At 39.0% G+C, this 13,997-nt stretch overlaps 1 protein-coding gene across 11 annotated transcripts in view; it reads left to right on the top strand.

The window, feature by feature from the left end:
• Positions 1-13,997, top strand: part of APBB2 (amyloid beta precursor protein binding family B member 2) — a 164,377-nt gene that overhangs the window by 103,803 nt on the left and 46,577 nt on the right. For 7 of the 11 annotated variants that reach the window (XM_071432490.1, XM_071432491.1, XM_071432485.1 and 4 more), the window contains 3 exons: positions 885-947; positions 1,384-1,469; positions 1,584-1,644. In XM_071432490.1, the coding sequence (XP_071288591.1) occupies positions 885-947; positions 1,384-1,469; positions 1,584-1,644 (210 nt within the window). The remainder of the gene's footprint in view (positions 1-884; positions 948-1,383; positions 1,470-1,583; positions 1,645-13,997) is intronic. The other 4 variants (XM_071432493.1, XM_071432494.1, XM_071432496.1 and 1 more) reach the window with 1 other exon arrangement.

Consider the following 13,997-nt stretch of genomic DNA (forward strand, 5'->3'; position numbering starts at 1 on the left):
TTGGTGAAGCTATAGAGAAGGGGCTCTGGGTCTTCCAGCAATCAAATCTCCTGGCTTTTATTGAGGACTGTGGGAATTCTCTCCCAGTGAGACAGAGGAGAGAGGCACTCCAGCATCAGCTGTTCTTCTCAGGCTTTACAGAAAAGCCTGAACCTCACTCAGATTGTTTAGTGCCAGACTGCTACTTGATTGTACCACTGAACACCTCTGAAAATCTTAGAGAAACTTGAATGGAAAAGGAGAGAGTGCGTGCTTTGTTTGGTTTGGGGTTGTTTTTTAAAAATCTGGTAGACTTTTCAAAACTACTTTTTCAGCAAGAAATCTCTGCATTCCTTACTAATCCTTCTTCCCTTCTTGCCCTTTTCTTGTGCTTTCTCTCTCGAAATATTTGATTTTTACCTTGTGTGTATCTTACCTTTGTATATAATTTTTTTGTGTTTCAGTACTTCTAGTTCCAGTACCATTAGGGTCTTTTAATGAAAGTACCAATCAAATGGAAATCCTAATGTTTCCCCTTAATTGCTGTTGATCAAAGGCTGTAGCAGCTGTGGCCAACATTCATATTCAGATTCATTTTGCTTGCTTTTAAGATCATAGTTAAAGAGTAATTTCATTGTCTGTTCCTAATTTATATTAACTTTCCTTGTTTCAATCATTTGTTTTGGTAAGTAACTGTTAGAGGCATGTGTTCTCTCCCCTTCCCTCCAAATGCCATGCTATAGTGAAGTAGTTGAAGTTTGAGGTGATCTGTTCCCTAACCCATCCTGTAAATATCAATGCTAACAACAGTGTCTTGTGTTTTTTTTCTTTTTCTTTTTTTTCTTTTTCTTTTTTTTTTTTTTTTATCAATGTGCTTCTTCCTGTGTGAATAATTATGTGTCTAGAAACAGCCATGGAGTGATTTTGCTGTACTGAATGGGGGAAAGATTAATAGTGACATTTGGAAGGCAAGTATATTGTCAGATTTTAGAACCTTTACTACTATTACCCTTGTTTTTTTGCATGGCAGTGGCTGTTTTCCCCTTTTATTTTTCCATGAATGTCATTCATAACCTAGGCCAAAGTGAATGGGGGTATTGCTAGGGATGTCTAGCTCACAAACATGCTGCCTTTTCTATCTTTCCACTTGGAATGGATTCAGTCTAAACTAGCAGGGCAACTGCCATGATGTAACAAATAAGATGCCTGCACTGAATGAAATGCAGCTTGAGAAATATATATATATATATATATATCTATATATGCATGCCTCTTTTCAACTTCAGCCAGAAATACTATCGCTTCTTCGCAGGGAGGATTTAATTTCCCTTTGAGATAAGAAATAACATGATGGTGTACTTAATACTATTAAAACTATACTAATAGCATTGCCTCTATCTCTAGGACCTGCATGCAGCCACTGTGAACCCAGACCCAAGTTTGAAGGAGTTTGAAGGAGCAACGTTACGCTATGCCTCTTTGAAGCTCAGGTACAATGACTTCAGAGGTCTCAGTGGAATGACCAACTCTGTTTTGTGTTGTGCTGTAATTTTCGTATGATTTTAAGACTGATATTGTTTTGTTTTGGTTTTTTTATGCCACAGAAATGGTCCACAATCTGATGATGATGATTCCTGTAGCATCAACAGTGATCCGGAAGCCAAGGTCTGTATGAAGATCCATAATGGTATAACAATTAAAAATCTAGCAGTTGTAAGCATAAACTTCCAACGTGCAGAATGTCCCCTAAGTTTTGAAATTAAGTGTACCCCTCCTCTTGGCACAATGTGGATTGACCATGCAAGACTAATTCCATCAAGGGAGTTTGCAGATCTAAAGCTTCCTTCGGTTGGGTCAGGCAAGTGTGACTTATTTTGAAATCATGTAAGCTGGGAAATTGGATTTTAGAGCTCAAGATTCCACTGTCCAACTGTAATAACTGTCCTTTTGCACAACTAAGTGAGTGTCTGAGAGAGGGCTCTGGTTTTTATTATCTCTAGATAGCTTCCAGGGGCATTCAGTGACAGAATTTGCTCTTCTTTTTCAAGTTTGTCCCTTTTTAAGGTATTCTTCCCTTTTTGTGTGTCTGCTTCAACTTACAGCTACTAACAAGGAAGTTACCTTTTAGAACAAGAAACTTCATTTTTTGGAAGAGAGAATGCTACTTTGAGAATGCACTTCATAGAGAAAAATTAGGCCATTATGTGACAAAGCACCATAACTAAATCAAAGCTTTTACTGTTGGAATCTAAGGGTTTTGAGGAGAAAGAAGCAGCAGAAAGTTTTATATGCTTGCATGTCTATCTCCAGATTTGCCTTGTTGATGGTTTTGCCTTTTGCTTGCATCCATTATTAAGGGTGTATATAAATCTCTATAATTGAAAATACAAGTAATTTAAATAAGTATTTTGGCTGTGCCATACAGCTGCAGCAACTGACAGGATTTGAAGCTACTTATTTGCAGGAACAAATATGTATGATACAGAGTTGATAATTTTAATAGCCTTAATGATACATTTTAAGAGAGAAAACAGACTGATCATGGCACCTAATTTTCCTTGTCATCTTGATTATTTGGCTTGTGATATTTAATTGAGATGTAAATAGTTGTACTTTGCTTGGCTCATTGGTAGTTTAAAAGCAAGTGCTGAATTCTGAGCACAGTAAATGGAGCTGAAGGAGTGAGAAGCTTTAGGTTCCAGTCCTGAGAACAATAGAGTTTCTCCTTTCATGATGAGCCTTATGGTATGGAAAGCTTTAAAGGGAGACAGTATTTTGGTATGTCTATGATTTTACCAGGTGATTTGCACTGAGTATTTTTTGAGCTGTTCCTGCATGGAGGACCATGGCAGTGGTTTTGTGGACAAATAACTTGTGCCATCACCTCCCTTCCCTCTCTCACTTGCTGTTGAAACTTCAGTATTTTTGGATCAGGTACCTCTCTGGTGTCTGTGAAATGGGACAGTGCCAAAAGCTTGTCCTCTTTTGTCTATCACAACTGGTTTTGTTTTACCAGTTCAGGTAAAACTATGCTGATAATGCTTATATGGGTAATCAAAACTGAGCACTGGAACAGTCACAGAAGTGACTGAGAGGAGCAAGACAAGAAATAGAGGAGAAACTAGACATGCTTTTGCCTTTTTAAAAATCACTTGGTTCCAAGCACCTTGCCTGATTTCTGCCCAATGCAGATGCTGTGCAGGGGCAGCAGTGACCAGAGCAGGTACTGTGTGTTCCTGCAGGTGAAGCTCAGCAGTGCTGGCACTGATTTGCAGCAGGAGAGGCTGAGGGCAGAGCTGTTCAGTGCATCTGCCTCTGTCCCACAGATAGGGAACCTATGGCCATATCTCACAGGAGTGGCCCAGAAACAGCAGGGACAATCTTCACCTGTGGAAAATGCTCTGAGACCTTTATTTCTCACATGGATGGGAAGGTGGGGATGGGGTAGGTGGATTCTCTGCTAGTCCATTTTACCCCAAATATGTAGAGACTGAAAGAAGTCTGATAGGATTTGAAACAGATGACTTGAAAAAATCAGATATTTTTAGCCTTTTAGGCTCTCCCCTGCCATATTATCTGCCTTAACTATCTTTGATTGAAGCTTGCTTTTGTGGTGCAGCAAGCCCACAATAGAGAAATACTTTTGCTTCATTTTATCATAAGAAAGGAGAGGAAAGGGTTTTTTTTTTTGCTCATTAAACGATCTATTGGAAGAATTTGTTAAAATGAACTTTGTTAGAGGTGTGTTAGAGATCTTAAACCTATTTAAACCTAATTATGACATTGGCCAGTACATTTGTGAAAAAAACAATTGTCTCTAGGACACATTTAATGCTGTATTTCAGCAAAGGGAACCGTGCCACCTTGTGGGAGGCTTTAGTAGTTCTCCCCTAGAGAGTCAGCTTCTGCAAAGATTGAAGTGCTGCAAAAATGCCTGCTTTGGAAAAAGCATGTAATATGATTAATGTAATTGTTGTAAGAAAAGTGACTTCTGCAGCAACACATTTAAGTGTTGATAATTATCAGTAAAGAACAAATGTTTCTCTATGTATCACATGCTTAAGATGCAGTTCATGGTTTCATGTCTGTGGTGTCTCGGTCAGGTTACTGCAGAAGGTCACAAAGGAGAAGTGGAAAGGGGAGAATTATTACCTCCAGCTCCTTGATATCATCAATTTATTTTGGTAGGAATTTCTTGAAGAGATGGCTTATTGTGCTTGATGAGGATCCTAATTCTGCATGTGAAACATGCACAGCTAGAAATGAGTTTTGGATTGGTGCTTCCCAGGAGACAGATCGTAACCTTCCTGGTTAATTTATAGGGCAATGTGTTCCTTCCTAATTGAGTTTCAAGGAAGGCAAAAGATGCTTTTAGCAATCTCAGACTGTAAATTCTTCTGGGTTGTCTTTTTTTTCATTGTTATAAAATACAATGTCCCTATGTAAAAACATAGGAAGGTGCTAAATTTTTTCTTATGTCCATATATAGAAACAGAACCTCCTGGGAAACCTGTCACTGTCCCTAGGAATGGCATGGATTTTCAGATTCCCTACCCACATTGGTTTGCTCAGCAAAGCTTCACTTTTCCAGCCTCACCATTTTAGTGCTATTTGGATCATTTTTAGCTATGTCCATTATCTACGAATGGGAAGAATGTATTTAATCCTGTGCAAGTCCTAGGCATTTACTCCAAAAGGCTGTTCTCTGCTTTAGAAATCAACAAATGCTCTGGATCTCAAAGGAAGAGAATGAGACTATTTCCAAGAGAGAGAGCATCAGGAGATGTTGATAACAAGTATTTAAATTTAGTGATTCACCTGTAGGTGAATGAAAACACACTTGAAGACCTGGGAAGTGAGTTGGTGATGAATTTCTAGGGATTACCTGTCCTTTAGGGTTTAACCAGATGGCCTTTGACAAGGTGACTTGTGGCTGTTGTGAAAGTGGCCTGTAAATCAAAATAATCTATCTAAGCACTATCAAAATAATTTTACAAAATACTATGTGCTGCCCAAGGATTTAATATCGATATCTTGACTGCTTTTCTTACTATAGAAACAGGTGTATGTGTTTGGGAGACATTGTATATTTGCTTCTTTCTGGTCTTTTCCAGAAGAAAGCGCTCTGCCTAGACAGAGAATCATGTGTAAATAATCAGTGTCTATCTTTGGGGATGGACATGAATCTGATTTCTGATCCCAGTGAAGACTTAACCTGAGAGAGCTTTTGCCATGTCCAGCAATCCCAAGAAAGGATTCTTTTCTTACAGTCAAAGCAGCTTCTAAATTCTTGGTGCAAGCAGAGAGTATTCAGCATTTTCCAGCAGTCCACCTCAGGCTGCATTACAGTCTTCTCACAAGCTCATAAAATGCTGCAAAAAGCCTCAATTCAATTAATTTCAATTAATTAAATTTGAGGAGTTTATTCCACCTTAAGTCTCTTTTCAAAAGTAGATTAAATCTAAAAGAGAAATAGGGTATCTTCAACAGTTTTTCTTCTAAAGTGGTAGTTTTGCTTGGTTTTTGGATTAGGAATTTGTTTCTTTCAAAACAATCTTTTGTTTTCATTTCCTAGGAAATAGCATTGGAAGAAATCTTTACCCGTTTCTTTACGCTTATAAGGGAATCACAGTGTGTAAACCCATGTATTAATTTAAAGTTTCCTCTTAAGTGTTTTTTGTGGGGCTTCTTTCTGCTTTGGTTAGTCCTCCTGACAAACTGATTCAATTGTAATCTGCCATTCCACCTTTGCAGCTCCTGGGTAGCAATGGAGAGTGGTGGGGGTGGCTGTTTCTAAACTGGGTTGTTGTTTTTGCCATTAGCAGCACTAACTCACCCTCACATCTATAGAGCTGCTGCAGGTAAATGATGCAGGTGCTTGAAAATGTTCTGCTTCAAAAGCAGCTTTAGAAATAGCCAACTAAAGCACTAAACTACATATCCTCAGTGATTTATTTTTTTTAATAGTCTTTTTCATGTTGTGCATTAGACCTTTTAGAAAATGTGTTTGCTTGTTCTTTATGTCTGTGAATGATAATTATTACTATTGACATCTGTTGTATCATCAGGTAAAAATTGCTAATATCATGATTGATGTACATCATAATACAAATTTCTGTCTAGACGATATTTACTTCCACCTTGTTCCTAAATGGAGCCTTGTTTAGTCAAATATGAAGATGAGTTCAGGGTGAGGAAGATGCAGCATTTTCCCTAATCTCATGGATTTACTTTATAAGGGCATACAGAGTTACAGTATGGTTTTTTGTTATACTATATGTAAAATATAAATATCTGGGATAATGTAGCCTAATTTCTCAAGCCATTCAAGATTATAATGAGATAGTGCAAAATATTATATGTCTTTCACTCCCATATATCTCTGGGATCTAATTAATGGTGAACCTAACACACACAATTAGGACATGAGGGCCCAAACAGTAGGAGGGATATAGAGGAGACATTTTACTTGTAGTCTTCCTTAGAAAAACACATCACAAAGACATTCCTCATGCAAAAGAGAATGGAAACTACTTGAATATTTACCACTCTTTTCCAGGTTCATAATGCAAGAATTACATCTTGAGTTTGGGGGCATTATCAGGATTTGTTTTGTTAAGATACACTGTACAAAAGGTTTGCACTGGGCTGGGAGATTTCTGCAGGATTGGGAAAAGAGAAGATAAATCAAAGGAACACCTTAGTTTCAAATCAAAACAAAGGATCTTCATGGCCAGTGAAGTTCCAGAGTTGACAGTGGCTGTGTCTGCCACAAGTGTGTTGACCAGGAATTACTGCTGGGGTAGGTAAGACCAGAGGTGCCAAGTGCATTACAGGAGGATGGCTGATGCAGCTGGGAGCTGTGTGGCTCCTGCTTTGGGACAGTCACTGCCTTTGCCATGAGTGGCCAGGTTGTGGGGGCAGTTTGGGTGCCTGCCAGTGAGCACTGTTCTTGTGGGGAGGCAGCTTCCCTGGTTGCCAGTCAGGTGAGGTGACACTGGAGGGAGCCTTGCCTCTGGAATTGCAGCTGTGGGACACCCAATGTGTTGCTGTGGCCTCTCAGGCATGGGATACTAGGAAGTGCTGGCTACGTTTGAGAAAACATGAATATACCTATTTTAAATTTTTTTAAATGATGTTGTTTCTTCCATGGTGGCAGTTTGTATTGCTTCACTAGGTCAAAGTGCCAGTGTCATCTGCAGTACTTTTCTCATGGAGGTGCACGGTCCAGTTTTTCTTGGCTGGAGTCTGTGTACAGCATCTTGCTGTGTACAACCATGTAACAAACTGTGGTGGTTCAGTAGAACACAGGAAACCCCAGGCTGCTGATCTAAGCATTTTTTTCAGGAATCTTCACTTTCTAATGTTTTAATGTTGCTTTTTTTAGTAGTTTTACATCACAGTTTATTCACTGTTTTATGGTGCCACACAGTAAACTTTTAGTGGGCCAGCAGTACTTGGGGTGTGATTGTTGAAGGAACCCTCAGGAATGGACACAAACTGGGAGAAGCAGCAGCTCATCACACTCATGTGCCACAGGCAAAAACTTTCTGTGGCCATTGTGCAGCCCAATGGATTCTGTCAGCAGGCAGCTCCCAGTTCAGCCCAGCTGGGCTGGTATTGCTGGCACAGCTCCCTGCCAGCTCCCCAGCAGCTTTGCTGCTGCAGTGCAGAGCTAATCCCAGCTTGCAGCCCTTCAGGCTCCCCTCTTGAGACCAACCATTTCACCTCTAAAACAGTCTATGTAGCCCCTGTCAGCTTCAGCTCTGGAATGGCCTGTTGACTGTGAACTGCCTCTTGAATTTCTGTTCATCCTATTGCTACAAAATGAACTGACAGATATTTTTGTATTTCTCTTCAATTATTTACATTACCTTGCCAGTTTAGGGCAGCTCAGGGAAATAACTTGTTCTAGTTTGAAATGTTCAAGTGTTTACCATTCCATGGCAGAGATGTTTAATGGAAAAAAGTGCTCTTTGAATTTATGTGTCTATATAAATATGTACATTTATTTCTGTTATAAATTGCACATACACATTTTGAAACCAGCATGATACAAACTTGGTGAGTTATTTGTCCATTGTGGACTAGCTGAAAGGTGCAGTTATGGAGGAAGTTCATTTAAAAATCAATTAAAGTAGAATATTGAGTTGAATGACAGAGCAATATTTAGATAGCTCTAGCCAGCTTGTATATTTATTTTTAGTTCTACTTGTAAATTTTACTTTAAAAAATGAGACATTTTCCTTGTCAAAATTTTCTGCATTTCATCCAAGAGAAAAGGGATAATATTTATCTCTTAAGAGATGTGAAAGCATGAAATGTGTTTCATATATATGAAGCATGTGTGCATCATAGTGCCATGTTGCACATTATGCTTTATTCCATATGTTTGGAGATGATGACTCCGTGGTGCTTCAAGGAGACAGCGTGACAGTAAATGGGTCCTCAAATGTGAGATGTCCACCAGGGCTCAAGATTTCTGGGCTCTGGATTCATGCTTATTTGAGTCTTTTTTGAAAAGTGGGAATTGATCAATAGTGATTTAACTTCATTGACTTTCGATCCTGTTGTAAACATAATTTCTGCAGAAATCAAATTACTTGTAATAATGTTGCTTCTAAGGAGACTTTAGTGAAGCTGGAAGATTTTTCTCCATTGATTCATAAGGTCAAGAGTTCACTTAAAGGTTGGGAGCTCTTCAGGGGTTTTTGTTTCCTTTAAAATTTGGATGTCATGCATATTCCCTTTGAAATCATGCACCACAGTACTAAATAAAGTACTGCTGGTGACATTAGAAGCACTTATATGTCTGTCAGCCTGAAGAAGAGCCTACATTGGGAAAATACAGCATTTAAGGTTAAAGTTAATAAGTGCAGAGCATTAGTTCTAAAGAAGTGGGTGCACACATTCTTTATGCTCTGTAAACTCCTGCAGGGCTTGTCTCTACTGACAAGCATATGTGTTTGTGGGGGTCATGTTTGTGTGTCACAGAACAGCAGAATCTGCTTGAATTGTCCTAGCAATTCAGTTACTCTGCAAGATAGACCTGAATTTGAACATCCTTTATTATTAGTTTCTAGTGAAAAATATGACTGCCTTTTCTTAAATGAGGAAGCACAGGTTATATTTCACTGTACTAAAATGAAGCCCAAGCCACCCTTAGCTTAAAGCAAAGTGCATAAACCCATCCCTTTAGGATCTGAAGGTATCTGTAAAGCATCTAAAGTGAAAACCTCTTCTTGCTGAGAAGACTAGAGAAAAGAATAAGATGTTTTTAATTTATTCTTGAGAAGGGGCTGTTAGAGAATGGTAGTGTCCATTCTATTTTTTGCTCAAATGACTGGATTTTAAAAGATCTTTACCCAGCACAATGTTCCTGCAACATTTTCTTGCTTTGGTAGAGCAGATTTGACCTCTGGCTGTAAGCCAGGGAGAACCACTGAGACAGAAGTATTGAGCTCAAAACAAGAGAGGAACTTTTGTCATTCTACACATTGAAGTCTGCAGGTCTGGAAAAATGAGACTGTAGTGGCTTGGAGAAATGAGTAAGGGACTGTGAGAACAGAAAATTGGACACTGACCTCCTCTAAAGAAGTAATGTATTATAAAGGTTATTTTATAGTATTTGTTAAGTTGCTATATTTAATTTTAGGGGAGTTTTGTTTATAATCATCTGCCTGAAATAGCATTTATTAGTGATTTGTGAATTCTGTTGTGACCTAAATACTTCTGTCCTTATTTTTGTATTTCATGTGCATTATCAGTAGTTCAAGTAATACAAGATGAACTGCAACAGGAAGCTGGAAATGTTGAAAAGTCTTATTAGATGTTTTTGATTAAGCATTTTGAATTTTTTGTAGCTAAGAACTTTTATTTGACATCTGTGATTATTTCTTTGAGAAAGTAAATGCACTGCAGTCTCTTCATGTCAATTTAAGTGCTTGTTCATTAATTGCCTAAGTTCTTTTTATTCTCTTGTTGCTCTATCTTTGATCTTCTCTTGTATTTTCATCTGAAATCAATGTAATCTTTCTTGCTGTGTAGTAGGAAAATAAACTGGAACATACTTCTTCCTCAGATTAGAAAGATGTTATGTTATCCTTCCAAAGCATAAAATAATATAATAGGGTTTTTTTCATTTTCAAACTATCAAAGAAAATGCAAGTGAAGTTTTGGTTGGCTGCATAATAAATGGTTAATTATGTGACCTACATGCTCTGTCTGAGGCACAAACCTGCTCAGCGGTCTGTGATAAAAGACCTTATTAAATATTGTAGTGATTTACATGTCTGCAGGCAGATATAACCTTTAAAAAGGAAAAATATAATAGGAAACAAAGGGAAACTACTCAAAACCAAGTCCTGTGGGCTTGGAAGTAGAGAAGAAACAAGTAGCACATATTTAAAGCATCAAGGCAAACATACTCTTAATGCAGATGTGTTTATAGTGGCTGCCAACAGCTGTGTAATGTGAAAAGCAATCTGTCTGTGGTCTGGCAATGTACATCAGTTGTTGTTCTCAAACTGATGCTCTAATTCACTTTCACCCTGTTGTGGGATCTTTTCTATCCACACCTTCATGATCCATCCATCTTCCAACACTACTCTGCCATCAGTCATGTGCACTTGATCTCTTGTCCTCTTTTTAATAGGGGACTGTGTTTGCTTTGTCTTTCTCAATTATTTTATTTTTATTTTCTTTAATGCTACATGCTTAGCACTGCATGAGGCAACAAGTAGAGTTTGCATTTGCTTATGGTTTGAACTTTGTCAGAGCTCTCTGTCCCTGCCAAAGCTCCTTCCAGAGTTCCTCTTGGGAAAGCTGCTGCAGAGCAGAACCTGCCCTGTGGTGAAGGGTTTGCAATGCCAAAGAGCAAAAGTGTGATCTTGTGGTTTGCTCATTTCTTCAGTCCTAAAGTTCCCCACCTTTAGGCAATGTTTTGGATCAGAACTGCACTGCAAGAGAGGTTTACAGCTCTATACAGAGTTCAGTTGGCAGCATTTATGAGTTTGGTTCTTAGGTTACAAATCATTAACCCTGAAACATTGATTGGATTTGCAACTGTTCAAACATAGGTTCCCCAGAACTGTAAAACCAAGCAGCAATAGCTGTGTTTTCATTTTTGTTCACCTCTCTTTTCTTGGGCTAGTGTGTGATAAGGTGGATTTTTTTTTCCCTGTGTGTAACTTCTTTGTACAATGTCCTGTGTAGGCAGGCAGGAAATGTGAAGTGTTCAGTCAAGATGAAAATACATGATTATTGAGTTACCATGGTTTAAGTGACACTTTTTCATTCACTTCTCTCAGCCATGCAGTGTTTGTGGTAGTATCTTTGATCTTCCCAATCCCAAACAGCAATGTTTGCACAGTATACAACTCCTAAGTATCTTTCAGCCTGCTGTATTTATCAACTTCTTTTGTTTTTCTTCAAATCTGTTTTTCTTTGCCAGCTCTTGGAACAAGAGACAAGCAGACAGCCTGACCAGGCACAGAAAACTTTCTCTAAGACAGAAAATAAATTAGATAGACTACTGTAAGACAAAAGTTGACATTGGGATTACTTTGAAATTATGACAGGCCAATAATTATTAATTGCCACTAATTATCTCTAAGCCTTGAGAAGAGATGCATAACAAATTGGCATTGCCAGGACTACTCTCTGTTTTTTAGCTTGGCTTGGTTTGCCTCTAGGTGTTAGTTCCAGAAGACAATAGAGTGCATTATCAAAGCTCTTTGGGGTCAGAGGAAGTACTTCCTTTGTCTCTTGGCTTGTCAGTGTCATTGGTGGGAGGCAGGGGACCATGATGCTGTGTTAATGTGTTAGAGTTCCAAGAAATTCTGCTGTCATGCCTGACTCAGCCAGCCATGGTAAAAATTAGGTCCTGCCTGACTGGGGCCGCTAGGTGGTTTGTTAATGCTGGGGTTTGTGCTCTTTTGTTTTAAAGGGAAGAGAACCTCTAAATAATGAAAGGGGAAAAAAAGCAACCTATAATAAAACATGAAGTGGATCTCTGACAATCCAGCTGCTGACAGACAGGCAGGCATGCTCAGACTTCCACCTCTCTCCCACTCCACATTTGTATATTTATATACTTCTGCTCTGGTGATGCTGAGTGGACCCTGGTATGTCACATGTTACTGAGTCCTCCTCTTTTCTAGTTCTGAGAATCTACATGAGGGTCAACCATGACTGCTGAGCCACATCAGCACATACATTCACTTAACCACAAAATACAAAGTTTTTGGCCATTAAGTGTATTTTGAGCAAAAGAAAGTTACTTTTATATACTCAGGTACATGCATTGCCTTGTGAGTAGAATGTTGAGTCTTTTTAGGGTTTATTGAGAGGTTTTTATGTGCAATTTTTGGGAAATTGGTTTGTTTTCTGGAGCTGTTCTAAAGCATTTTGTTTGGGTTATGGTAAGGGCTTCTTGTAAAATACACAAAAGCTTGTCAGGTGCCAGAAGCCAAGGGCTTTCTCATGCCTACCTCTCTTGGAAGCACCAAGAGGGAATAAAGCAGGGAAGGAAGGCAGGTCCTTCACATGGAGGGCAATATGTGGGGTAGGCAAGAGTGTTGTGTTCTGCTCACTTCACTGTTTTGGCAGTGGGCTGCATCAATACAGTGGATGCTGCCACCAGAGAATTTCAAACATAGAATAAAGAAAGGCTGGAAAAAAAATAGCAAAACAGTTCACCATTTTTACTAATAAGAGATTTACCTGCTGTCAAGTTGAATTGATAGTTTTTCATCAATTTTGGCCTTCTTAAGATACAGTCTGTTCAGTGCAAGGACTACATAGGTTGGATGGACCTCTGAGCAATCTGGTCTGGTGAAGGGTGTCCCTGCCCACAACACCACAACAGGGGATTGCATGTAGACAAACTTTAAGGTCCCTTCCAACCCAAAGCATTCTGTGATTCCATATTTATCCTTGTGTTCAGAAAGCAGCTAACAAATTGCAGATGAGGTTAAGATGTGAAGAGCAACAAGGAAACAGTATGCTTATTGTGTGTATTTAGTTCTTCACCCCTCTTATGATTTAGAAAATGTTTCTCTCTGGCAGTATTCTGCTATTCAATTTAATATTTAAATACTTGTAAAAAACTCCTTTCTTCTGGTACAGTAGAATCAGTATTTTTAAAGCTTGCAAAGATAAATATTTAATACCCCAGTGAGTATAGCAGCACTTTTAGCAAGATTCATGAGCATCTAATGTGCCTGAAACAATTCTGCAATCTTAAGATTAGACCACCTTAATAATTGCTAAAAAATGGGGGGGGGTTGTATCTTGTGTAGCCCTAAAGTGAAGAGCACCCCTGAGTATTGACCTCTCCTTTGTCTCCTCTTTCACCTTCTCCTTCATGGCCCTTCAGAATTGAAAGTCAGCACTTTTGTGGGTTTCCAGAAGAGCTGGGTCAGGAAGCAGCAGTGTGGGAGAATTTGCATGTTGATTCTCTTGTTTGCAAAGAAAAAAAAAAGAAAAAAATCCAGAAAAAGCTGGAGGCATGAAAGGTTTTAATTTTTTACCTACTCTCACTAAAGGGTTTTATGCAATTGCAGAGTGTATTTGCTGTCTGATACCTGAGATGAGATGCAGCCTTAATGACTCCTTGGAGTGGGTACCAGGGGTTCAGGAAGCAGGCTCTTTCCTGCTTGGTGGAGTGAGCCTGGAGTGCACTGTGAAAACTGAAAGAAGGCTGAAGGAGAAGTTTTAAAGGGAGGGAGAAATTCATTAATCTTTTTATCCACTGGTGAATTTTATTCCTTCCTTAGTTTGCCAAAGTTGACACATTTATGCATGTTTAAAATACCTTGGTGTTCTGGGGTAGGGGTTTTTTTGAGGGCAGCTGTTCCCAAAGGACACACCAGTGATGGTGTGTGAGCTGGATCAGCTCACTGGCTTCTCAGCAGGGTTGAGAAGGTGGCAAGTGAAGACTCAGCTTTTGAGCTCTGAAGCTGATTTATTTACTGCATCCTAAGGAGGATTGGTAGCTGCAGCATGGGCTCTGTTGC

This window comes from Agelaius tricolor, unplaced genomic scaffold (genome assembly GCF_023055355.1).
Source record: "Agelaius tricolor isolate 1412-34295 unplaced genomic scaffold, bAgeTri1.0.p SCAF_8, whole genome shotgun sequence".
Taxonomy (NCBI): Eukaryota; Metazoa; Chordata; class Aves; order Passeriformes; family Icteridae; genus Agelaius; species Agelaius tricolor.